We start from the raw sequence: 27,370 nt of genomic DNA, 5'->3' as shown, positions 1-27,370 counted from the left end.
AGATGTGTAGAATAGAAGAGACAGGGGGGGAGGGGGAGGGAACCATTGGTGTACAATACTGCATGTAAAAACCAGACTTTGGATATGTCAATTATATTTGAACTTTTCATTCCTTTTTTTTTTTTTTAAATTATTACTTTTGAGAAGAGATAGGGGAAAGGTTATAGTGGGAAATGTAGGTAATAATAAAGGAAAAAAAAATTTTTTTAAAAATGAAATGGGGGGCAGCTGGGTAGCTCAGTGGATTGAGAGCCAGGCCTAGAGACAGGAGGTCCTAGGTTCAAATCTGGCCTCAGCCACTTCCCAGCTGTGTGACCCTGGGCAAGTCACTTGACCCCCATTGCCCACCCTTACCACTCTTCCACCTATGAGACAATACACCGAAGTACAAGGGTTTAAAAAAAAAAAAAATGAAATGGTCAAAAAAATGAAGTGTTTACCCTTAGAAGATATTATTTTTAAAAATACAGCTTAAAATGAAAAGACATATGGTCCTTTTCTCCAAATACAAAAATATTCATTATATTATAGTTAGCACACGGTGTTCAACAGGCAGTGACTATTCAAATATAAGTCATTAACTATACCAAATATTTTTAATAAGTACATTTCTAAGAGGTAAATGTTTAGTTATAAAGATCAAAACAGATAAATGGAACCTAGTTGTATTCCAGGCATTTAATACACATATAACATGCAATCTAACTCAATACATATCATCATTACCCATATCCCAAACTATAAGGAGGAAAAATGTGGACACAAGAGCTCCAGAACTACATATACAAGTCACAATAATATTAACTACTTAATATTCTGATAAAAGCAGCTGGATAAGCAACTGCCTCAAAACTTTAAACACGTCTCCCCCCACCAAAGTAGTACCCAGATAAATGTAATTCAGGGATCCATATTCATGAACATTAGCCAAAGGTTTGACAATAGTCTTTGTACAGTTAATAAAAAGAAAACAATTTCCTTTGGACTTCCAAACCACCATAATTAGCATTATTACCCTTGTAAAGAATCTCTCAAATCGTTTAGAAAATGGAAATATCAGCAACTGGCAGAGAAATCTTAGCTACTTAAGATTTCTTATAAGGTTCACTTTTAAGTGAACCCCAAACAAGCATCTATGGAATACTAGCACCAATCACATTGGAAGGTCACAGACAGGGGGTCATTCCAACCCTGGTTTCACAGGATTAGTAACAAAAACAAGTTCTCTTCAATGGACCCCAAATCTGGAAATGTATTATATTTCCAGGTAGAGCATGAAAGAATGAAAGAAAAAAATTTAACCATTCATGCCTCTTGGTTTCATCAAAACATACTACAGTATAAAACAAAAAATTCAATTCATAAAGAACTGGAAATTAAAAGGATGTCCCTCAATTGGGGAATGGCTGAACAAACTGTGGTATATGATGGTGATGGAATACTATTTTACTATAAGGAATGCTAACAGGATGATTTTAGAAAGAGCTAGAAGACTTACATAAACTGATGCAGAGTAAAATAAGCAGAACCAGGAGAACATTATGCATAGTAACTGCAATATTGTGGAATGATCAAATGTGATAAAGCAAAATCACAGCAATACAATGATCCAGAAAATTCAGAAGGACTTATGAAAAAGAATGCTGTTCATCTCCAGAGAAAGAACTATTGGAGTAGAAATGCAGATGAAAACATATGATTTATCACTTGTTCATTTGGTTATATGGTGGAGGTTGGTTTTTTAAGATTATTCACTTACAAAAATGAATAATAGGGAAATTTAAAATTATCTACTCCATTCCTCAAGGAAGTTAAGATTAAAAAAAAAAAGAAATAAAGAAATAGGGTAAAACAACTGTTCCAAACTCCAAAATAAAGACAGTCTTAATAGAAACAGCTTGCACAGGTATCACTGGTCTAGGTAGATCATTTCCTCTGAAGCTCTAAAAAAATATCCCCAGGAGAGATTAAAAATAAAATATATACAAAGTAAATTTTAAATATACACATATACACAAAAAATATTACATACAGATATAAAAACAAATAAAAATAAAAGAAGTATTTAAAATTAAATTAACTTTCAGAACCAAAAAAAAAAGAAATTCAATTCGTTTCAATGGTCTGATAGTACGGTCATTAAAAGATGGTTCTAATTCAACAATCCTTTGTTTAATATCTGTGCAAATACCACAGGTTTTTCCTTTGGTTCCTGTCTCTGTCAGAAAGAAAAGTTAAGGGCCATACTTTTTTGAATGAGAAAGCTAGCACAGTCAAGTTTTAGTTGATTCTACAATTTCACCACTCAGACTCAGACTCAGAAAAGGAATCTGCTAGCTGGATCAAAAAGAAGAGCACACTAAAATTTGGTTATCTTCTTGCTGAGGTATAGAGATAAACGTTTTCAGAATAAGCAGATGGTCTTAAAGCTAGCAACTATATTAATAGGTTCAATAATTAAAATGAATTTAACATTGCTGAAAAGATCTATTTTTTTAACCCTTATCTTCCATTTTAGAATCAATACTGTGTATTGATTCCAAGACAGAAGAGCAGTAAAGGCTAGGCAATAGGGAGGTTAAGTGACTTGCCCAGGGTCACACAGCTAGGAAGTTTTTGAATCCAAGGCCTCTTATCTCTAGAGTTGGCTCTCAATCCACTGAGCCACCTAGCTAGCTGTCCCCCAAAAGATCTATTCTTGAGAATTCTAGTTAGATCTATGAGCAATCTATCAGAGAACAATATGCTAAAAATATCTTTCTTCATAAATGGCCAAATAAGGAAATTAACTGATTCAATATTTTTCTACTAATAAAAAGCATTTTAATGTGGTACCATTCAAGTTAATGTTTTTAAAGCCCAGAAATTATAAACCCCTAGTACATCTGTATAGCAATCTAAAGTTAGCAAAGCACTTTTTCACACATTATCTCAAAATTCTGTTATTACAGGCGTGCCCATTGGTCATCTAGCTAGCTAATGCACATGATGTGAGATTCAAATACAAGTATCTCCTATTTCCAAGTCCTGCTTCCATGTGCAAATTCTCATTTTAAAAAAAAAGGACAAATAAAAAACTAAACAGTTCCAATCCCCAGGACATGACTTCTGCACTTTTTTAAAGCACAGTGTCATAATAATCAAATTTAATGTGAAAAACCACCAATTTTTCTTTTACATTTCAAATTTAAAGAAAAGGGTGTGGGACATTAAAGAAAAACAAAACACCAAAATTTCTAAAATAGCCAGATTTTTTAAAACATCAACACACCAAACTTCTCTATTTTAAATTTTTTAAAGGCAAAGAAATAAATATTCATCTGTTGTTGATAAGGTAGGATTTAAACCAGGAAGGGTCCTTAGGAATTACTTAGTCCACTTCACCATTTTGCTGATAAGGAAATCTGAGACTTAGAAAGATTAAGTAATTTGTCCAAAGTTACAAAGGTAGTATTAAGCAAAGATATGGTTAGATTAAAACTCAGGTCTTCAGGTTCCAGACATCACACATGTTATTTCAGAGATAACATTCTAAAGAATTCATTTAAAGTTTTAAGGGAATTTTAATGTAACCAACCAACAAACATAATAAAAGTACATTTTCAGATGTCATACTAAGAGTTTACATTTAAACAGCAATTTCTCATAGATTATCTCATTCAAAACTATAATAGTGTTTCATTGTTCATATTTAAAAATTAAATTGACACTAAGCAGAAATGAACATTCACTGACAGCATGTGCAGACTTTTTCCTGGTTATACTGTGATAATTGCAGGTGAACAGCAAATATGCCTTCATAAAGGTCAATAAATAATATCATAGGTCTAGAAAAAAATATAGCACTGGTGACTTTTATTCATTTACCTACCAAAATGATTTTTGCTTAAACTTTAGTTTCAGAATGAATGCAATACAGTAATGTACCTCTCATACAGGTTATTGACATCTGAAATGGATCATTTGTTTAAATAAGCAAAATTTTTTTAAAATATTATCTACCATTCTTTTTTTTAATTCTGAGTTCCAAATTCTTGTCCTTCCAAAGCAAGCAATATATCATCAATCATATATGTGAAATAATGCAAAATATATTTTCTATATTAGATAAGTCTCTTACTGCATGAAGCTGATTTAGCCAATTTTGGTAAATACAATGAAATATTTTGGGTCACCCCAAACTAAAAGACAAGTAAACAAGTTGAAGATCATAAAAAGAAAGGATATCTGTATCTCAACCTAACCTTGCTTCTGAAGAAAGGATTTTTAGAATCCAAGTTATATCCAATAGGTTAAATGTGGCTTTATCTTGTTATAATGACATAAATTAAAATTCATTATAACCAATCAATGAATATTTATTAAGCACTTACTTTTTGCCAGTGAGGAAACAAAATAAAGCAAAAACATTCTCTGCCTTCAAGGAGCTCATACCCAATAGGGAAAACAATACATACAAACATAGGTATATACAAAATACAAAGGAACTGTAAGACAACCTTAGAAAAGAAGATACTTGCAACTGAGAGGAGAGGGAAATGAAGTAGATGTGTCTAAGTTAGTCTTGAAGAATATAGGGATTAAAAGAGTTGGAGGTTAAGAGGGGAAAACAACCTGCACAAAAAGCATGGAGATGGGAGGAAAAAATATCATGTTTGAGAAACAAGTAGGCCAGCAAGGCTGTACCACCAGTGCATGCATGGAGGGAAGCCAGGTTTTGAAGAGAAGTTATATCTGATCCCCAAAGTAAGAGGTAACCACCAGAATTTATTGGAGATGGGAGAATATAGTGAGATGGGTGCTTTAGGAAAATCGCTTTGGCAGGTATTTGAAGGACAGACTGGAGCTCGGGAAATTTAAAGTCAAGGAATTGTATACTTCAAACAAAAGATGAGGGACAGAACTAAGAAGGCAGACAGAAGAAAAGGGAGAGAATTCATAGAGACCGAAAAAACAAGTTTTGGCATCTGATTTGATAGGTGGATTGTAGGAAAGTAAGAAGTTGAGGATGACACCAAGGGCACAAGTGTGACTAGAATGTTGCTGTAACAAGAAAGTTAGGAAGGGGGGGAGCTGGGTGGCTTAGTGGATTAAGAGCTAGACCTAGAGATGAAAGGTCCTAGGTTCAAATCTGACCTCAGACACTTCCTAGCTGTGTGGCCCTATGCCCCCATTGCCTATCCCTAACCACTCTTCTGCCTTGGAACCAACTGTGAAGATGGAATTAACTCTTCCCTGCCCATTTTTTGATTTAATCACCAGAAGTGTATACACCCCACTTATCGTTAAGTATGGGGAGGTGATGTGTGCTATAGTAAGTGCCGAATCAGAATCAACTGACTGCCCCTTGGGCAGTCCCAAGCAAAGCTTTAGCTGCAAATGGTCCACATAAAATGGAAGGAAGGCACAGGAAGTGACAAAAGGAATGGCCTTTATAAGTGGCAAAAACTTCCTGTGAGGAGGTCTTTAGCCTTCAACTTGACCCTGGAGGAGCTCCGGCTGAGGATTGCTTTCTAATAGGACTACCACGTGGGTGAGTGAAAAAGGCTTGACTTCCTTTCCCTGAGTTGTTCTGAAGGTACTAGCCTCCAGAGAGGCTCCTCATCTTAGAGGAAGCTTTGTGGCTAAAACTCTTGTTTAATTTACCTCTGGGGTCCCTTTGCTGGGGCCTCTGCCTGGTTTGGACCAGGCCGGAGTAAATATCTATTCTCTCTGATTTTCTTGCTTTCACTCTTTCTCTTTTTGTTAATAAACTACCATAAAAAATCATTTGGAATTGAGTAATAATTCCTAGTGACCACACTTTTATAAATTTAGTCCAACCCTTTTATTTTTACCCCTTACATAATGCACAGTATTGATTCTAAGACTTCTGGTAAGGGTTTTAGAAAAAAAAAAGTTAGGAAGAAGAATCTACGAACATTCTTCAGGAAAGGGTAAGGATTACTAACAGAAACAATGTATTAGAAGAATAAAATAACAAGCACTGTTGACAAGTTAATCACTTGATACTGTTTTATATACTTCTGCAGAAGATGAAGAGTAGTAGAGCTCTGTGCCATAAAAGAAAAACCTCATACTGAACACTGTAACAAAAACATGCAGTAATAATATCAATAACAGCAGCTAATGGATAGAGTACTCTAAGTTTAAACAGAGCACAAAATATATTACACAAAGCATAAGATATATTATGTCATTTGGTTCTCACAACAGCCCTTCAAGGGAGATATTATTATTCCCATTTTACAGATAAGGAAACTTGAGTCATGACTTACCTAGAGTCATAGAGCTAATAAATATCTGAAACAGATTCTGAGCTCAGGTCTCTGGTTTCAAGACAGAAAGAGTGGTAAGCCCAGGGTCACACAGCTAGGAAGTATCCGAGGTCACATTTGAATCTAGGATCTACTACTGCCTCTAGGCTTGATTCTTAATCCACCAAGTTACCTAGCTGCCACATTGTTTAAAGCACATTTCACCCCCTTCACTGACTTTTGAAAGATATTCAATTTACCTGATGTTCCTTCACAAAGGTCATTGTCTGATGCTACATCTCCAAGTTAAATGGAAAATTCTTCAATTTGGGAGAAATCAACGCCCCCTCTCCTATAGGAGTTCACTCCTGCAGTCAGAATACAGACCTCAATCCTCTGTGCATGTCAATGAAAGAAGGGGATTTCAGAAGAGCAAGTGTGCCTTTAGCCAAGCCTATTTATGAGGTTAGATACCTAGTGACAGGAAAGGTACCTTGTGAGATATCTAAATGGCCAAAGGGAATTTAAAATGCTAACCTTGGGAAGGGCTTTAGAAATCATGTAGCCTAATGCCACTCATTTTACAAATGAAAGAACTGAAACCAGGAACCGGAGAGGGCTGGCCCAAGGTCTAATCACTGCTCCCCATAGCAAGGAATGGTAGAAAGAACCCTAGATTAAGAGTCTGAAAAGATGTAATCAAATGAAATAATATATGCCATGAAACTATTATTATTATTATCAACATTATTATTGTTATTATCTACATTTGAATCACACCTCTGACTTTTAACTAACTGCGAGATCAAGGGTAATTTAATTAACCTCCTTAAGACACCTCAGTTTCCTTGTCTGTGGTATCCCTAGAGAAAATAATGCCAAGAGTGGTTACCTCACAGTATGGTTTTAGAAGATCAAAATGTGATCATATAAGGTAAGAGTTCTGCCAATCCTAGAAGTGTTATACATTATACATTATTATTCTATCCTTGGATGGATCTTCTCTATGGAGGGCTCTCACCTCTTTACTGGTACTCCTCCCAGCAATGCAAATCACAACACACCAGTTCATCCTGATCCTATAGGACTGTGGTCCCAGTTCTGCCAATGTTCTAACAGGCTTTTTTCTATCTCTGGTCATTGTATATACATACAGCAATGAAAACCCTCTGACTCTTCCATCTGTGAACTCTCATGCCTACTGCATGAATGATTGTTTTCTAGTCAGATTCTTCTCGTGATGCCATCCACAGTTAAAATTATTAGAGCTAGAACTACCAACCATCTTCAGCTCTTTAATCCAGGGTTTTTTCCCTCTATCAATTCAATTATAAAAAAATTTTTAGTACCTGCTATTGCGCAAGGCACTGTGCTACATGCTGGGGATATAAGGACAAAAAAGAAACAGCCCCTGCTCTCAAGAAGCATATACTTTACTTGAAACAGATTCCATACAGCTTCTTACAAAGCTAACAAGACTATCAAAGGACACCTGGATCAGGGAAACATTAAGTAAGGTAAATATTCAGACCTGCTGGTTTTCTTTAAGGGCAAAGGGACCGCTAAAAGATAGTTAAGCTGAGCCTCACCTCTCGGAATGTGTCTCCCCGGCCAGGAGGAGTAAAATAATCTCTGCACTCTTGTTAGCACTGATTTTAGTTTGTAGGTCTGGTCTTATTAACTCCTAAGAAACTCCACGACCCAACTTATCCACACTCATTTTTGCTAATGCTAGTGCATGAATATTAATGTAAAGCCTGAGCCCTAATCCTGATTATATATCGAACCGCAAATCAGCCATCTGACTTTTGGAAATATTCCTTTGGGTCTCGATTTCCTCAAGTTTTCCTATTACTTTCTTCCCAACCCAACCTCCCAGAAGTGAGTAGTACAAACAAATCAAAAGGTAACCTGAATTAATAAATGTTTCATGTCACAATATATGAAAATGTTATAGGTATAGCTATCAGACATGTCTGTAACTATATATCAGTGTCATAAGATTTCTTCTATAACTTGCCACCTTCTCTCTAATAAAGATTGGCCTGTACTCAATTCTGGTTTGAGGATCTTCTCAGATATTATATTTTATGGGTGGGAAGAGACTGACATTTGTTTTTACATCTCAGATGATGAAAAGATGTTTTAAAAATCAAAAGTAAGAATGTATTGCACTAAAACAGAATGCTATATGTTTCCTAAAACTCATCAATGTGAAAGTTGAATATTCATGTTCAGGATATCCTGGTACCTTAGAACAATATAATCCAGTTGGGAAAAGTAATAACTTGGGAGTCAAGGACTTAGGTTCAGATTCAGGCCCTGGTACTTCTTAGCTACCTATGTGAACTTGAACAAGCTGTGTAAGGGCCCAGTTTCCTCATCTGTAAAATGAAAAGGGTTGGACTAAATGACTTTTTAAAAAGTTTCTTTTAATTCTAAATCTACAACTGTATTCTATCTTACTATTCTCTTCTCTTATACTTATTCCATTGTCATATATAATGTACATCACTATCATATAGTGATCTATAAAAAAAGGCTGCTCTATCAATTAAGGAATGATGAAGTTCTAGACCTGTGAACCTATGGCACATGTGCCGGAGGTGGCTACCCCCCTTCCCTTTTCCATGCATGCCTGAGGACATTTCTCACCCAATCCTCTGCCCAGCAGCTCAATGGGAGTGCTCTCGGTCAGTCCTCTGTCTGAGCTAAGGGGCGGGTGGGGGGGTGAATGAAGTTTGGGCACTCAGTCTCTAAAAGGTTCGCCATCACTGGCCTAGACTAACTTTCCAAAGTTCAACTCTTCCTTCACTACACACATGAAAAAAGTGGGGAACAAAATCATTAGAATGTCCTATCATACAACTGCCTTCCTTGGGAGACATTGTTTTTTGACACTCATTGACATCTACTATACAATAAAAGGATTTTAAACGGGAAGAGGCTTTGTAAATCCCTTGTCCAACCTGCTCCTTTTACAGAAGAGGAAAACAGGCTCAGAGAGAGGCAAATTTTGCTCAAGCTGAGGTGGCTATCAAGCCAAGTTAGGCTTCAAATGCTGGTCTTACAGCTTCTAAGCCAGTGTTCTTTCTCATATACTACAAATGTATCATAAATTTATTATTATTTTTTAACCCTTAACTTCTGTGTATTGGCTCATAGGTGGAAGAGTGGTAAGGGTGGGCAATGGGGGTCAAGTGACTTGCCCAGGGTCACACAGCTGGGAAGTGTCTGAGGCTGGATTTGAACCTAGGACCTCCCGACTCTCAATCCACTAAGCTACCCAGCTGCCCCATCATAATTTATTTTTAAAAGGACCAACTTAGTGATTTCAAAAAATTAAATCTACCTCCAAAAAGATGAAGAATAGTCAAAAGTAGTTACTATTTCTGAAAGCTATTTCCAAAGAAAAGTACCAACCTGCTCAGAGTCAAGGTGACATCATTGAAATAAGAAGACTTCCTCTAAGATTTACTAGAAGGAGATAATGTTTATTTAGATGGATAATTACTGTTATTATCTGTTTTAGAAAATTACATATCCCAATGGATTAGTAATTGTTCTTCAAGGGTCCCGTTCTCTCTCAAGCCAGTTTTCTAACTCTTATCTCCCAACAATCCAATTTTACAAATATTTGAGTACATGCTAACCTGTCTGCACATAGTGCTGCTTTACTAGTTCCTGTAGTTTGGTACTATTTCTTTCTTCTCTTTTAACTTGCTTTCTCTAAACATCGTCTTTAGGAAAGGGCTGTTTGGGAGTCTTGTGGCGAGCCCTACTAGTATATGAGACTCCAATGGGAAAAGGGGTATATGAGAATGTACTTTGAAAAATTCATAAGTTTTCTGCCACAGATTTGAGAAAGGCACACAAAATCAGTTCTGTTTCCCTCTCCAAAATAGTTGCTGAAATTATGAGGAGTTACTGAACACTCAACACAAACCAGAATGACCTATTTAGTAATAAAATTTATTTAGTCAGGATATGTATGTTAAAAAAGGGTAAAAAAAATTGAGCTATTTACATTTGAACTCAAACTACTCCACTGGGCATACATACTATGTAACCTAAAGATTCATCGCAGATCTCTCTGAGCCAAGTTTCAAGAGTGCATTTTAAATTATTTAATTTATAAGTACCTTTTCCAGAGCCCATCTACTATAGACAATAAGAATAAAACATCCACTCCACCAAATCCTACCCATCAAAATTCATGATTAAAGAAAAGTGGTAGCAGAAATGACTCAGGCAAATTCTCCAAAGAAAAAGGTATGTTTTAATGCCATGCTGTTAGTGGACACGCAGGATGGTACTTAAAAACAAATATACCCATTTCTGATACAAGAATTCTGGGGTACCTCACCTATACCAAAGCAAAATTATTAATGTACTTTTAAACTTAGAATGGCATTATTAAGTAATTTATGATTTCAGTTTTCCTGATGCCTTCAGCAGAAGCATAGTGTCTTTTAAAAGACCATTAGGGATCTCAGTTTCTAATTTTGGACACTAGCTGCCTGGGTAACTTTACTTCCTTGGATCTCTTGAAAATCCTTTTCTTACACTGAGGAAATGAAAGCTCATTGGGGTCAAATGAACTCCATCATAGTCACTCAGGGTGTGTCATTGGGATTTGAATCCAGACCTGTTCACTGGGTCCTACAAGGTTCTTGTCACAATATCAAAAGATACAGCACCTGGGGGCAGCTGGGTAGCTCAGTGGATTGAGAGCCAGGCCTAGAGACGGGAGGTCCTAGGTTCAAATCCGGTCTCAGACACTTCCCAGCTGTGTGACCCTGGGCAAGTCACTTGACCCCCATTGCCTACCCTTACCACTCTTCCACCTATAAGTCAATACACAGAAGTTAAGGGTTTAAAAAAAAAAGTAAAAAAAAAAAAAAAAAAAAAAAAGATACAGCACCAGCTAGTATCAGTTCTCAGAGCTTTTCAAGTTCTCGTTCTGAAACTGTAGATCATACAACTACATGTACCATTGTAATCATTAACCAATAGGAATTCAAATTTACTATTATTTAAGACGGGCAATAAAAGAACTATTCAAAACACAAGGTTATTTCACATATAAATAGACATTGGTCCATCCTTGACAACTAAAGTTCAAACCACATAAAATTTGTTGCTCAGTAAGAATGATTACAGGCTGCTCGTATAATATCCACAGACTAAATTTAAGAACTGTCAATTTAAGATCCTGAACAAATATTTTAAATAGATCAGAAATTAGATCTTAGAACAGGAAATTTTTTTAAAAATCAGGGCAACCTATAAATTCTTTTTTTAAAAACCCTTTTCTTCCATCTTAGAATTAATACTGTGTTCCAAGGTAGGAGAGCAGTAAGGCAATGGGGTTTTAATTATTTGCCTACGGTCAAACAGATAGGAAATGTCTGAGGTCAAATCTGAATCCAGGACCTCCTATCTCTAAACCTGACTCTCAATCCACTAAGTCATCTATAGCTGCCCCTAACCCACTCATTCTTATGCTGTTATTTCTATTTTCTTCTATTCCAAAGCAAAGTACTAACCACATTACTTATCACTGATTGACAGCTAAAATGAAACTACTCTGTGAACCTAAGTGATGACAAAGAAGCACCACTCTTCAAGTTTCTTGTTTCTTCAAACAGTGACAGTCAAATGACCTGCCCACTAGTAACCACAGAACTTGAAAAGAAGGTGAAAAATAAACTCAATTATCAGCAGGTAAATGTCACTGTGAGGAGGGAATGCTATAAATGTATTAGTAAAGACAGGAACTCCAATTTAAGTTGTGACCCAAGAAAGAAGCACTCATGGGAGTAAGAACCATTACCAACAAACAAAACAGCAACCAAATCCAGTTAGACTAATCTAATTCAATTCAAAATAATATTTACTGATCCCTTCCAGGCGCAAAGCCCTGAGGCTATCATGACAAAACAAAACAAAAAAATTAAAAACAAAAAAACAAAAAACGAAATAACCCTTGCTCTCAAAAAGTTCACACTGATTAGTTCAAACAACTGGCTCCTCATTCCTTTCAAGATGAACCCTTCTCCATAAGGAACCTTTTCTCTAACTACCAAGGCCCTTTGTAACCTCTCTGTGATTTCCATTTTACAGTGATCAACATTTGTGCTAAAATAACCAACTTCCCTACTAGAATATAAAGGCTCCAGGATGGCCAAGGCTGTGGCTTATTCATAACTCCATGTATTCATTCCCAGTGGCACATTGTATAAAGCAGATACCCAATAAAGGCTGAAAGAATAAACTGGTGAATAAGCTTGTCAGCAGAGATCTATCCCAATTTAGATACCAGTTTACAGTACAGACTATCATATTGAAATACTAACATGAGAGCCTGCAAATTAACATTGACCTGTACTGACCTCCTGACCTTGATAAGACATAAGTACTTTATTAATCCTAGAGAAAGGAATGTATATCCAAAAGCCTTTCAAATATTTCCAGTAGTATGAATCTCTTAGTGACAAAAACTCTAATGCATCAACTACTTTTCCAATTCTGAACATCATGTTATAAATGAGTTATCCTGCCTGTTTTTTAATTTTAAAAAGTCCTACTTAGTTTCAGATCTGTAGTTAATTATCTGCACTAGGAATTCAAAATAAAACCAGAAATCAGTGTGAGGATGGGGGGGAAAAGCCACTTTTAACCAGAAAGGTAAAAATTTCCCTTCATCATTATTCATTAGAGAAACGTCAGAGGTAAAGAACAGATAAATTTTTTTCCTCCCAACCTTTGATTCCCCAAAGTTGAACATCTGGCATTCAACTACTCACACATACATGCATGCCATACAATTTGCAAAGTGCTTTACATATATGATCTCATTTTCACAATCTCTGGGCCTCCATTTTTCTCATCTTTAAAAGAGAGAGTTAGAAAAAAAGAGTAGTAGAGAAGAGAATAAGTAAATGAAAGCAGTGACTCACTTTATCATTATATTTCCAATGTATTTCTAAATACATTAGAATGTATTTTGATATATATCATCAATGTATTTCTAAAGACAAGGACTTGTATGTTAACTGTAGTCAGTTGTTAATTTTAACTGGACTTCTGAAGACCTTACAAGCTAATAAAGACATGTTCCTGAACAGCTAAAATATAAGTCAAGAGTATGAGAAATGCAAAGGAGAGCCTTGGATGAAGTACTATGAGAAATCTGTGGAGAGAAGGATTCCTTTCAGGAGGAGGGAGGCAGCTACCTAAGCTGAACCTTAAAGGGAAGGAGGAAAGGGATTCTGAGAGGTGGTCAAGGAATGAAAAGAGAAGCAAAGAGTTTGTTTCAGAAACCTGAGACTACTTAAGCAAGAGGCATGAAGATGGGAGAAGGTGTGACAAAAAAGGGGGGATGCAGGGGAAAGTAGACCCATCTGGCTGCAATGAAGAGTACCTGAAAGGGAACAGGGTAGGAAAGGCCAGAAAAGAAGGCTGGAACCAAAGAGCAGATAACTTTGAATGCTAGGATACTGCATTCACACTTGATCATCACAGATAGTGTCTTCCCTTAAGGAGTTTATAATCTATTGAGGGGGAGGGATAAAACACACACAAGTTAGATTTCAACAGCAGCAAATCTAGACTAAGTATCATAAGTAAATATAAGAAAAAGATCACTTTTAGTCAAGGAAGTTTTATAATAGACGTGAGACATGGAAAGAATAAACTGTTCAAGGCACGTTGGGAGTCTTAGAGTGCCCAGTGAGAATATCTTAGAATGGAATCAGGAGACTGTAAGACAGGATTCAGGGAAGAGCTAAAGCTAGTCTTGTTTGGCTGAAATCTATCCTCAATGCTCCTTATTATTAACACAGTGTCTGGCACACAACTGGCACTTGAGTTTTGATTTTTTCTTTCATTTGTTCAGACCCACAGTAATTCTGTAGAAAAGTTCTAGAAATAAGCTGGGCATATGGGATGAAGCCAGATAAAGGGGAGCTAGAAAACTTTCTGGTTAGGGAGTTAAGTCTGAAGACTAATTTGGCAACTTTGTGAAAGAAAGACAAACTGGTACCAGAGACAACAGGGTCAGGGGTTATTACAAGGGTCCAAAAGAGAGCATGAACTCTGGTGATGGCAGAGTTAAAAGGAAAATTAGGCACCAACATCTAATGACATTGTAGAGGTAAAAATGGAGGGGACTTGGTAACAATTGGATTAGATGACTAGGTGAAAGAAGAGTCAAGACATTTTGAGCCTAGATGAATGAGAAAATGTCAACAGGAAAAAAAAGTGAAGCTAGAAGGCAAGCCGGTTTAGCTTGGGGCAGCTAAATTTGAGGTGCTGATAGGGAGGAGGAAAGGAAGAGAATAAGCATTTATATGGCACCTATTATTTGCCCCCAAAAATGTACCACTCAAAGCTAAATGCTTAAAATATATTATACTATTTGGTGCTCACAATAGCCTTAGAAGGTAGTTGCTGTTTTTAATCCCCATTTTATAGATGAGGAAAATGAGGCAAACAGAGGTGAGGTGCTTGCCCATCATCACAAATGTCTGGAGTTAAATTTGAACTGAGGTCTTCCTGGTCTCAGAATCACTGACTGTACACTTAACTTCCAGGTCTAGCAGGAAGTTTAGGAATTCAGGGCTAAGGCTTAGGTGAGGAGACAGTCATGTATATAGACTGGAAAGTAATATGCATAGAGGATAATTAAAGAAACAGGGCTAGATGAGGTTACCAAAGGGAAGAGTCATTTCTATATAAAGCTCCTAAGACTTAAATAGAAAGAAGCTCTTAAAGAGCATCTAAGTTCATTCCCTCTCACCCCCCCTTTTAAAGATGAGAAAACTGAGGCCTAAAGCAGAGGCACTCAAATGCTGTCATGTACAGACAGCACTGTGTAGCCTTCCAATGCTTCCTCTGTATCAGTATTTATAAAGTGATCTGCCCACAGACCAGTAGAGCCAGAATGGGAATTCAGGCCATGACTCTACAGCCAAAGCTCTTTCCACTGCCCATAGTCTTGGTCAGGAACAAACCTCAATGTCACACTTGTCTAGAAAAAAATCAGGTTTTCATTACATTGACAAGAGCACTACCGCCATAAAGGTACCTGTACATTCACCTGAAGGTGTATGTGAAGATTTTCCATAAAAGGATTCAGGCTATTTTCTCTATTTTCCCTAACTCATAACACTAAGTTAAGAGTGAATCCTGAACAAAAAGGATTTCAATATTTAATATGGCCTCAAGCTATGAGGACTGTATATTATGTTCTCTCAAGTCTAGGCCAATCTGATTTTTGAGTTCCTTGTAACACTTCCTAGTCCATTACCTTACACATTTTTATTATATGTAGGTGGGAGAAATCTTCAGGTTTCAAAAAACTGTCCAAGTATGGGAAGATTTGCCATAACTACTTGAAGTAGTTCAAGCAAATATCTTTTCTTAAAGACCAATACTTATATATTTTAAAATATCAAAATCAAATGTTCTTTGGATTATAAGGCCATGAATTTAGAAACAGAAGGTACCCTGGAAGTCATAGAGTCTAATCCTCACATTTTGTGAAAAAAAAAGAAACTAAGTCTCAAAAGAGGAGATGTTACTTGTTCATGGTCAAAAAGCAACAAAGTGGCAGAGCCAGGAATTGACCCCGGGTCCTGGATCTAGTATTCGTTCACACACGCAAAAAAAAACAACCAACTGAATAGAGTTCAAATCCTCTCAGACATTTACCATGTGGCCTTGGACAAGTCAACTCACCTCTTAGCCTGAGTTTCCTCATCTGTAAAATGGGAAAAATAATAATTGCCCAAAAAACCTCATAAAATTTGCAAACCTTAAAACTAGCTATTGTTATTAAAAACCATGTTACTGGGCAAAGACAGTCTCATTGATTTATACATGTAAAAAAGGGGGGTGAATGAGTGATGATGGGGTGTTACATACAATAATATATTTTTAAATTAGCATATATTAAAAGTTATTTGAGATGAATCATAGGAAACTTTCTTCTAAAATTAGCTATTGGCATAGTTTTTGATCCACTGGAACTCAGCTAAGGAGATACATATTTGGTGGCAGTCCAGAGAAGTCGGACTAGAGAACACTATAAATGGGAGCACACAAGATACATATTATGTGTTCTTATTTTTAGAGTCATGATTTTTACATAAATCTGTAACTGTTCTATACAAGAATATGATATCAAACGGAAAAATCTAGAGAAAATTAAGGAAATCCAACTTCTTTTGCATTCCAGATTTTTAATTTGTAGTTCAAATTAATAATTAAACATAAAGTACATTGTTACTGAAGTGCTGTGAATACTTTATTTTTATTACTAGCTTTATTGTTTAACCAAGTTGAGTTTTATTAAAATTACCAAGTTTCTCTTTACCACAGTACCACAATAAAATTCTATATAAACCACATCCTAGGGCTTTGCACCAAACATCTAAGTCCTGTCCATAAGACGATGCCCCAAAATAGTTAACAGTTTGATCTCTGACATTACTGGATACAAATGACTGTAGCCTTCACTTATACAATTCAATAAACTTTGATTAGGCACTTACTACTGTGTTCAACAAGAAACAGAATGGAAAGTTGGGACTGAAATCTAGTGTTAAAGATTCACTGAGTGTCAGAGAAAGAGAATTTCATTTTACTGATATTTATAGTTGTCGGTGTACTTAAGTACAGCCAAACTAGCATTCTTTGCTATTCTCCCAACTACCTACCTGCACAGAGAGAAAAGAATGGACAAGACAGAAATGGGAAAGAGTAGCAGGAAGCAACAACTGGCCATTTTTCTTTTCCTTTGAAAAAACCTAAGTTCTTTCTCTCTAGACCATGGCATCAGCCCTTTTGTTAAGGAATGTCCCTCTCTCAGATGTAACCTCCCTAATCTAGGCCCCTTAGGCCCCTATTTATGCCAGGACTATTCTCTATTTCTATTTCCAAAAAAGAATGAGTTCAAAGCCAGGCAGGTAGATAGTATGAGGTACCCTTTTGAGGGGTTATTTTTACACAAAATCATAAAATTTCAGAACTGTAAAGCATCTTAGAAATTGTCGATTTTAATCACAATCTTTCAGGAAAAAAATTCATTTTGTATTTGGTGCCCTTATATACTTCTTATTCAATTTATCATAATATATGCATTACTAAACTACTTGGGCTGGGAAGCACAGATGTCTCAGCAATTCAGCCCATCAGACTTTGGCTAAATATTTCAATATAACTACTTAATCTCCTACCCTTGGTTATCCAGTCTAGACATCAGGGTTTCCAATAACAATTCATCATTTGCTCCTTTTACATAATTGATACTGAAGCCTTCACAATTAAGGTTATATGTAAACTACTGAGTTCTTTTACTCATTTTCATCTTTGAAGAACAATATCTTTCTGAATTGAAATGCTATATATCTGGTCCCAGTCTAAACTGAACTCTACAGAACTTTTTAAACAATATCATTAACATTTTTAATTTGCTAAAAGCAGGAGAAGTCATCATGATTTTCCAAAGAAAAGGGTTTAAATTTCCGCAGCCGAAACTTTCTTTTGGTCTCCAAAGTTCTCATTAGTGTTCTAGAAATATCCCCTAAAATCAAAATTAAAAAAAAAATTTACTGTGTTTCAACAACAAACTAGGTCTTGCTCAAAAGGATTCATAATCAACAATGACTGTGTAGACAAGGCACATACAGAGGGTGAAGACAGCTCTGAGAACACAGTCACATGAGAAATCAGGAGTACACACAGAGTCGTTGAGCAAAAGGGCCTTTCTACCAGCCCTGTGGAGCCCATCTCCAAACTACCACTCCTCCTCCCCAACGACAACCTGGTCAACTCTACGAATTACCTGCAAGAAGTAAAGTTGAAAGGCTGAGTAAGGAACCTGACAATGTCCTCCAATGGCACATGTAATAGAGGTATCTGTGTTACAGATGATGCCTACCTCCCAAAGAGGCAAGAGCATCTCTCTGCAAACAATTCAGATTTACTTCATTTCGTGCAATAGATGTGCTATTAAAGTTAGATTTTTAAAACCTTCTGTAATGTCAGAAACTTGTTTTTTAGTTAAGCTTCTACTACCATGAATCTCATTTTCTAGCTAGCCATCACCTATCTTGGGGTTAATTTGTTCAGTTGTGTCCAACTCTACATAACCTCATTTGGGGTTTTCTTGCAAAGATACTTGGGTGGTTTGTCATTTCCTTTTTGAGCTCATTTTTACAGGAGAAACTGAGACAAATAGGGTTAAATGACTTGCCAGGGTCACAGAGCTAGAAAGCATCCAAGGCTGGATTCAAACTTAGGTACTCCCCGATTCCATGCAAGGAACTCTATCCACTGAGCCACTTAGCTGCCCTCGGGCCAATTAGCAAGCCTTTATGTAAAGTGCTAAAGATCCCTGCCCTCAAAGCTTACATTCTAATGGAAGAGATGTTGGAGTTAAGTGTGTCTAAATACAGATATATCTATAAGGCATATATAAATACTTGCATAAAGCAAACATATTATTTTGATATATGTGCATGTGTGTATATGTACATATGTGTGTATGCATATGCATGCACAGGAATAAACAAGGTGGCTTTGTGAAGGAGAGCCCTAACAGCTGAGAGAGTGGGTGTTGCTAGAACTGAGCTGAAAGAAACCAGGGTTTCCAAGTTCAAGGCAGAGGTGAGGAGGGAGAGGATTCCAAGCATAACAGAACAAAAATACAGAGGCAATAAAAAGGTGATTAGAGAGGTTTGAATCACAGATTTCTAACCATAATCTTGTCTACTTATAAAGAGAATGAACAATATTTCAATGTTGTTTTAAAATTGTTTAATTTAGTATTTCTTCTTTTCCAATAACTTCCTCCTCTAATCAACTATTAAAGCAAACCAACTAACAAGATCTAAATTAAATGAATTATGAATATTAAATGAATGTGCCCCAAAGGTTTACTAGTTTAAATTCAAGCACATGGCAGCAACAAGTATCGTGTTTGGAGTTTATTATTTGCTGGAAGAGGCGGTATGTGTAGTAGGTCAGTTGTGGAATCAGAAGACATGGGTTCAAGTCCTGACTCTGACATATATATTCCCCTTGTCACCATGTACAAGTTCATCTCTGGGTTCCTGATGACTCTCTTAAGATTATAAATTGCAGATGAGCTATTGATCTGCTTTGTCAGAAACATTAAGGAGTTCCCTCAATGAAATATTCTAACTCTTCAAAAATGTATCCCAGAAGAATTATCCTAAGAACTGAAGCCTATGAACCTTACCTACTCATGTCAGGTAAGAGGAGAAACATGAGAAAAAGAGTTTTGCAGTTTTGACTGTAGTCTTAATAGTTCAATCAACAAACAACTATCACTTGTAAATACTCCAAAATGAAAAGTATTTCAACAACTAGGTCCTCCACATACTTCAATCACTAAATAAGGATCTGCTACCAAAGAGAAATCTCAAACAGGTAACTAAAAGAATAGGCTCCACAAAGTTTTATACACCAAGATCTAAATTGCATCCATAGCCCAACTAGGAAACTCTCCCTCTCTACAAATCACCCTCTGCTAAAGAAAAAAGACATACCACACCAAAAAGTTGCTCAAGCCCTATCAAACAAAGTAAAAATCTCACCCGTGTCATTTTTAAAAAGTCTAAAGATGGACGATTCCATCGAACATCTTCCTCTCGTCTTCGCTTTAGTCGGCTTTTCTTTTCATTCAGTACACAAGGCTGTGAGCGGCATCTCAACAAGCCTTGGCGCCGGCTAAGCTCTGGCGTAGACGTGGGAGTGCTATTAGCTGAAGGCAAGAGGTTCCCTGCCTCGGGAATGTGCTCCTGAGAGAGAGAGAGGCGTCGCCTGGGGTTAAAATCACAAGGTCCAGCAGAATTCCAGCGGATGCTTGAGCTGGTGCTGCCCTCACTGCTGTCCACGAAGCCACTGCTGGCCGAGGAGGGCCTGGGCACCGGAGATGTGTGGAAGCCAGTGACAGGGAACACATTCTGGAGCGGCAGGACACTCTGGGGCAGGCTGATGCTGGTACTTCTCTGCAGGGTGGCACTGCCGCCGCTGTTACAGCGCTGCAAGGTGGCACTGCCGCCGCTGTTGCATCGTCTCTTGGAAACGGGAGTCCAGACCTTGGAACTGCCAGGTTTCCATGGGGACCGGCAGCGAGCCAGCTCATCAGGCTCCGACAGGGATCGACAGTGTCGTTTGGGAGGCGGGGCCAGAGGCTGTCCAGAGTTTTCATTCAGGTTGAGTTCACTGATCCATCCTGACACCATCGATGGGCTGGGAGATTCTTGCTGCCACTGGAGACACATGTTTGCTGAACTAAATGGGCATGATGAGAAAGGGAAAGCTGAAACCTTGGTCACTTCGGTTCGAATTGGACATCCTCCATTCAACACCTTCCAAGGGTTTTCTTCTACTGAAGGAAACAGGGAAGGATATAGATCAGCAAGGAAGCGGGACAAGAGGAAAATGCTAACTATCAGGAATTGAGTGCAAAGATGCCATTGCAAAATGAATTAAACAACAGAAAATACAGGACCAGGCTTTTGGGCAATAAAAATAAAAACTAAAAAGCTAATAACAACTAGCTTCTCCTTCTCATTAGTTTTCAGTTAGATATTTATTAGAATTCCAGTTTTGAACTGAACTTACTATATTAGCTATCAAGAAGATTCCTATGTGTAGTTACATAGACATAAGCAATGATGGATCTGTACAATACTTCAGAAGAGACATTTAGCCAATCTCCATTTAACTATCATCTTTCAAACAGTGACTGAGACTTCTTAGTAGCTTTAGCTAGCAAGATAGTATTTTTTACTAAATACTAACACATAAAATCCAAATAAGTTATTTCCTGTCTGTTTAGGTTAGGTCTCTGGGAATTGCTCTGTTTTTAAATAGCATCGAGAAATGAAACCAATCTTATTTTAAGTTACCTACAATAAAGACTTATTATAATCTATTTCAATTTTTTAAACTAATTTACTTCAAATGAAAATAATTTTTCCTTACAATTGCATGAGATAGTTTAGATATCTTAAAAGGTCACATGTCATAGATTTTCAGTTCTACAGAACCTTTGAGGTCATCCACTTAGTATTTTACAGAGAGGAAGACTGAGGCAAAGAAAACTAAGTGACCTGCCCCAGGTCACTTAAGGTAACAATTCTCAAGAACTGTGATTCAAACCCACAATAAAGTGACTTCAGTGCCAGGGCTCTTTCCCCAGAACCATGTGGGAAGGTGATTGACTACCATAAGATATACATAATAAAATTTTCATTATTACCCCATGGTACTATTAGATCTAACATCATTTATAAGGATATGAAGAGTAACTTGTATTTTTTTTCCTCATTAAGTTAACAATTATCTTACACAAACTAAAATACCTAAAATATGTTCCTTTTTTCATTCAATTTTACTAAACTTCTTTTAGGTCATGCCATTTTATTAATCTGCTTACAAGTCAAATATTGTTTTGTTTTGTTTTTTAAACCCTTAACTTCGGTGTATTGTCTCATAGGTGGAAGAGTGGTAAGGGTGGGCAATGGGGGTCAAGTGACTTGCCCAGGGTCACACAGCTGGGAAGTGGCTGAGGCCGGATTTGAACCTAGGACCTCCTGTCTCTAGGCCTGACTCTCAATCCACTGAGCTACCCAGCTGCCCTCAAATATTGTTTTTATCAACATGTTTATGGTCAGTAATATTCTCTTCCATTCTTAAAAAGAAAGCTAAAACTTTAATACAGAGACTACATTTCCCTCCTGACATTGATATTCCACATAATGTACTAAAAAGTAAAAATATTCCCTCATTTTCATTATAGTTTTTAGTTTTTTAAACAAAGCTTTTATTTATTGGCACTGGTATTTCTCATAACTACCAGAACAAAGCTTTAAGAACTTCAGAAACATCTTCTGGCTTCAAGGCAGGGATTCGGGGCAGGAAGGCACTAAATCTATTGGCCACAACATAGACTCCTGTATCCAATTGCTTTCTTTAACTGTATTCATTATAATCTACAACCATTCTTAAACATTGTATAATGATGGGTAAAAATAATTGACAAGCCTAAGATAAAAATTAAAAGGAAAACCTTATTTTTGTTAGACAGTTTTTCAAAGTTAGCTGCAAAATTGGTAACCAAATGAAATACCTTGAATACTGAGAAATTCTCACATTATCCAAGAAGTCTAATATTAACAAAAAACATTTACTTCTTTCTCTATGTACAAGGTGATGCAATGGACTCCTTCCCTGAAACTACATAGGATATCATGGGCCTGACATCAAGGTCCAAAACTAATTGAGTATTTCAACTTTATCCAGCTAGTATATATATCAACAAAGCAAGATTTCTGTTCCTTTCATTTAAAAATAAGCCAAAAGATATTTCTTTTCCAAGTATTCTCTTCATTTGGAGCTCCTTTTAAATCAGATTAAAAAATAAAATAAAAAGAGTCTGCTAAAAGATACCCTCTGCCACAGGGGACTATGACATGATCATGGAACCCAAAGACGCAAGTCATGCTTGTCATTTTTCTAACAGCTACCTCAAGAGAAAGTCTGAAAAGGGGGATGGGGATGTGAAGAGAGCATTTAGACATACCGAATGATATTGAACAAAAACATCTTACAAGAGCTTTTACTATGCAAAGCAGATCACAAGCAGAAAACTAATAACCAGTGATTCTGGGTATTGTCCCAAGGCCAGCTCAAAGCAGCAGGCTCTATGGCAGCAGGTCCCAGCCCCCATTTCACCTGATTTGCAACAGAAAGGCTGCTGAGCGCCCCAATTACCTCAGTGTCTCTCGCAGCCAGGGCTTTTAGAAGAACTTACCATTGATTTCGAAAGGGAACAAGCTGCCACTTTTGTTCAGCTCCTCAGATGAGTACTGAAATTAATCAGAGAAAGAAGTTTCAACACCACACAACCATACATGGTGTGAAAGACAGTGAGCACAAACTGTGTGTCAAAAAATAGTTAAATATTTCCAAACTCAATTCTGCTTATTACCAAGCTTTTTTTGTTTCAAATTTTTAAAAGGAAAACTTAGACCTCTTGGATGTCTCTTGATGTACCTGCTTACTTAGTGATGCTGAAAAGAAGACTATTTGGTGGCTTGTTTAGAGAGCAATTGGTCTATTGCTTACTTTTCCCTTAAATCTGTTTCATCTTTCCTCACTTGCACCTAGGCTATTCTTGGGTTTCTTTCCAGTCTGTGTGTATGTGGGTGGGAAGATAGTTCAAACAGTTTTGCCCCTTACCTCCAATGACACCAGAAAGGGCAGATCCATGTGTGGGGATGGGGTGGAGGTTAGAGATGAAGGCTCATGTTAAGGCTTCAGAAGGAACTCAAAACTCCAAAGTAACAGCACATTGTTGGTCTGGAGAAGGGGAGTGGTTCAAATCTAAAATTTCATCTGGGTAGAACTCCAGGTAAGGAAATTCTCCCCAGTGACATCCATCAGAAACTGTTCTGTTTTAGGGAGCAGACCTAGGATGAGCAGCCAGGATGGGTTAGGGGCAGAAGTGGAGGAAAAGAAAGAATATTCTACTTGGGAATCCCATCCTACAAGGCCAAGTCCAGACCAGGCCTGAAAGATCTGAGTGGCTCTGGGTTACTCACTTCATTTGTCTAGCTGGTTTTCTCCTCAGTGAAAGGTCCCATGAAATCCAAGGACCCTTCCGGCTCTCAGTCCACAATCCTGTCTATCACTGTTGAATTACAAATCTGAGCCTGGTGTTAATTGAGATTTAGAAGTAAAGTCTCTATTTTGAAAACTCCTGACTTTTCATTTGTCAAAGATTAATGAATTTTTTCTATGAACTTAATTTTACCTTTAACTAAATATGCAAAAAAATTATTACAATGTTAAGTTTTATAAATTTATTGAACAAGTACATAATTGTAGTTTTAGAGATCTTTCATGGCATATCAAAAATGAAAAAATTCAATAATTAATTCTAACTCCAATATTCCTACAACTTGGTAAACTAATTGGCAGAATCATAAACTATCTAATCGGGCCTACACAGATTATCATCTCAGAAACTGTTACTTCCCCTTTACTCTAAGAGAGAAAAGATTCATTCGCTTTTTGGCTTTTTCCTCCCTACATCTTCCATGAAGCCTTCTTTGATCCTTGGGTAGACACACTCCTGCCAATATATTTTTTTTTGCCAAATTCTATTCTCTTTATCTGTGTGTACTGTCTATTGATTCCTTCTTAAGGACAGAGAAACACAGTTTTTGTTTGAGTGTTTTCCTTGGACCCTTAGCAAACACTGACAATGTTGTTGAATACCCAATTGAATCATTTAATCATAAAGTTAACTCAACATATAAACTTGAACTAAGTTTACGTGAAAAGTTAGCCCAATATCAACCCATCAGTGGCCCAAGCTCAATGACAACCAGCAGAGGACAAACAGGTATAGTGAAGGTTCAGATCATACTATAATAGGTTGAAGGACCTGGCAAAATTTGGCCTGGAAAAGAGAAGTTTGGGGGGGGGGGGGGGGTGTGTCTGTCTGTCTGTCTCTCTCTCTCTCATACACACACACACACACACACACACACACACACACAATATAGTTCTTAAAGACACTTTAAGGAGAAATATATTTTCTATAAAATGATTGTTGTTGTATGTGCACATCTATGGGGCATATGTTTCTTTTAAAAATACTATCATTTAAGGGTAACAAGGTGGCTTAGGGAATTGAGAGCCAGAAGGCCTCAAATCATCCCAATGGTCTAGCCCTTACCATTCTGCCTTGGAAATGATACTTGGGATCAAATCTAAGACAGAAGGTAGGGGTTAAAATTTTTTTTTAATTTAAAAAAATGTTAAAAAATTAAAGAGTATGATAAAAGGAATTTTAACACTAATAATTCTTTTTTCATTAATATTTTTAACTACTCCCCCTAGAATGTCTCCATGACTTCATAGTCCTGCTTTCCTAACAGTCTTATCTGGGAATAAAAGAGAAATTTATATGTTTTTCAAGTCAGAAAAAGGTTTGATTATTGTAACATGCCTCCTATTTTACAAGCTTTTTTTTTTTTTTTTGGATCCTGGGTTTTGTTTTGTGTACATGTGTTTTATTATTATTAAACCAGAAAGAAGATACTATTGTTCTAAGACTTCCTTTCTAGATACAGATTCAGTTTTTAAGTAAACATCCTTGAGCAATGAAAAATTTATACTGTTTGTTAATACGAAGTTCTGCCCAAGTTAAGACCTTGAACTCGGGTTATGTAGCAAAAATGCTCAATATAGTATTGTAAGAAATCCTTCCGGAAATTAAGACTACCTCTTTCCAGACAAAACTTGCTAGAAATACTTTGAAGCATTTTTTCAAATTAATGAGCCACTAAAGATGTTTCATCTCCTCACCTAAAGAAAAAGAGCAAAAAAAAAAGTCTTTGCTACCAAATAGCTAAAGGATTTGAGAATCTCAAGACTCTAAATGAGGTTTCAGATCCTAATCACAAATTAAGAGGACAGAGATGATGATAGGAACCAGTTAATTTAGTAAATATTTCATTAAGATTAAGCTTCTTAAGTTTTGTCCAGTAATGAAGTTTTATGTACCTTAACATTAATACAGCTGGACAAAGCAACCAAGATTAGAAGGAAAGCAACTGGGAAAAAAATCTTATAACAAATCTCTCTGATAAAGGTCTCATTTCTCAAATATATAAAGAACTAAGTCAAATTTATAAGAATACAAGTCATTCCCCAATTGATAAATGGTCAAAGGATATAAATAAGCAGTTTTCATAAGAAGAAATAAAAGCTATCAATCATCATATGAAAAATGTTCTAAATCCCTCTTCATTAGAAAAATGCAAATTAAAACTACTCTGAAGAACCACTTCACATCTATCAGATTGGTCAATCTGACAGTAAAGAAAAATGATAAATGTTGGAGGTGATGTGGCAAAATTGGGAAACTAATGCACATTTGAAGGAGTTGTGAAATGATCCAACCATTCTGGAGGGCAATCTGGAATTATGCTCAAAGGGCTATAAAAGAATGCCTGCCCTTTGATCCAGCATTACCACTACTGGGTTTATATCCCAAAGAGATTTTTAAAAATAGGAAATGACCTGTTTGTACAAAAATATTTATAGTTGCTCATTTTGTGGTGGCAAAGAATTGCTATAATGAATGATGAACAGGATGATTTCAGAAACAGCTTGAAAGACCTATGTGAAATGATGCAAAATGAAATAAGCAGAACCAGGAGAACATTATACACAGAAACAATAACATTGTTGGACAATCAAATGTGATACTTTGCTACTAACAGCAATGCAATGATCCAGGTCAATTCTGTGGAACTTATGAAAAAGAATGCTATCCACCTTTAGAGGAAGAACTGTTCAGGTAGAAACATAGATGAAAACATAAGATTTATCACTCGTTTATTTGGATATATGACTTACAAAAATGAGTATGGAAATGTGTTTTGCATGATAATACATGTATAACCCAGTCCGAATTGCTTATCAGCTTTGGGAGGAAGGAGGGAAAAAGAGAGGGAGACAATATGGATAATATGACTTTGTAAAACTTCTGTGGAAATTTGTTATTAAAAGAAAAGAAAAGTTTTCATCAAAAAAGAACATTAAGAGGGGCAGCTCAGTGGATTGAGAGTCAGGCCTAGAGACGGGAGGTCCTAGGTTCAAATCCGGCCTCAGACACTTCCCAGCTGTGTGACCCTGGGCAAGTCACTTGACCCCCCAATGCTCACCCTTACCACTCTTCCACCTATGAGCCAATACACAGAAGTTAAGGGTTTAAGAAAAAAAAAAACAAGAACATTAAAATATTTTTAAAAATACAGCTAGAATACCAATACCAGCTTTATATCCCAAAGAGATTAAAAAATCTGGGCAAGAATCTTTGTACAAAAATATTTAAAATTGGATTTTTGTGGTAGCAAAAAACTGGAAAATAAGGGGATGTCCTGAGGGGATGATTGGGAAATGGCTGAATAAATTGTGGCATGTGATGGAATACTATTGGATTGGATTACTATATTAATATATTTATGGATTACCATAACAGGAATTATCATATT

General features: G+C 36.6%; 1 protein-coding gene across 1 annotated transcript in view; it reads right to left on the bottom strand.

The window, feature by feature from the left end:
* FAM53A (family with sequence similarity 53 member A) overlaps positions 1-27,370 on the bottom strand; it is an 80,563-nt gene that overhangs the window by 41,820 nt on the left and 11,373 nt on the right. The window contains exons 2-3 of the mRNA XM_044682232.1: positions 23,113-23,167; positions 19,886-20,679 (exon numbers count right to left, since the gene is read on the bottom strand). Of these exons, the coding sequence (XP_044538167.1) occupies positions 19,886-20,679; positions 23,113-23,167 (849 nt within the window). The remainder of the gene's footprint in view (positions 1-19,885; positions 20,680-23,112; positions 23,168-27,370) is intronic.

This window comes from Gracilinanus agilis, chromosome 6, assembly GCF_016433145.1.
Source record: "Gracilinanus agilis isolate LMUSP501 chromosome 6, AgileGrace, whole genome shotgun sequence".
Taxonomy (NCBI): domain Eukaryota; kingdom Metazoa; phylum Chordata; class Mammalia; order Didelphimorphia; family Didelphidae; genus Gracilinanus; species Gracilinanus agilis.
The sequence above is the reverse complement of the archived record's forward strand: the minus strand, read 5'-3'. Positions and strand labels throughout refer to the sequence as shown.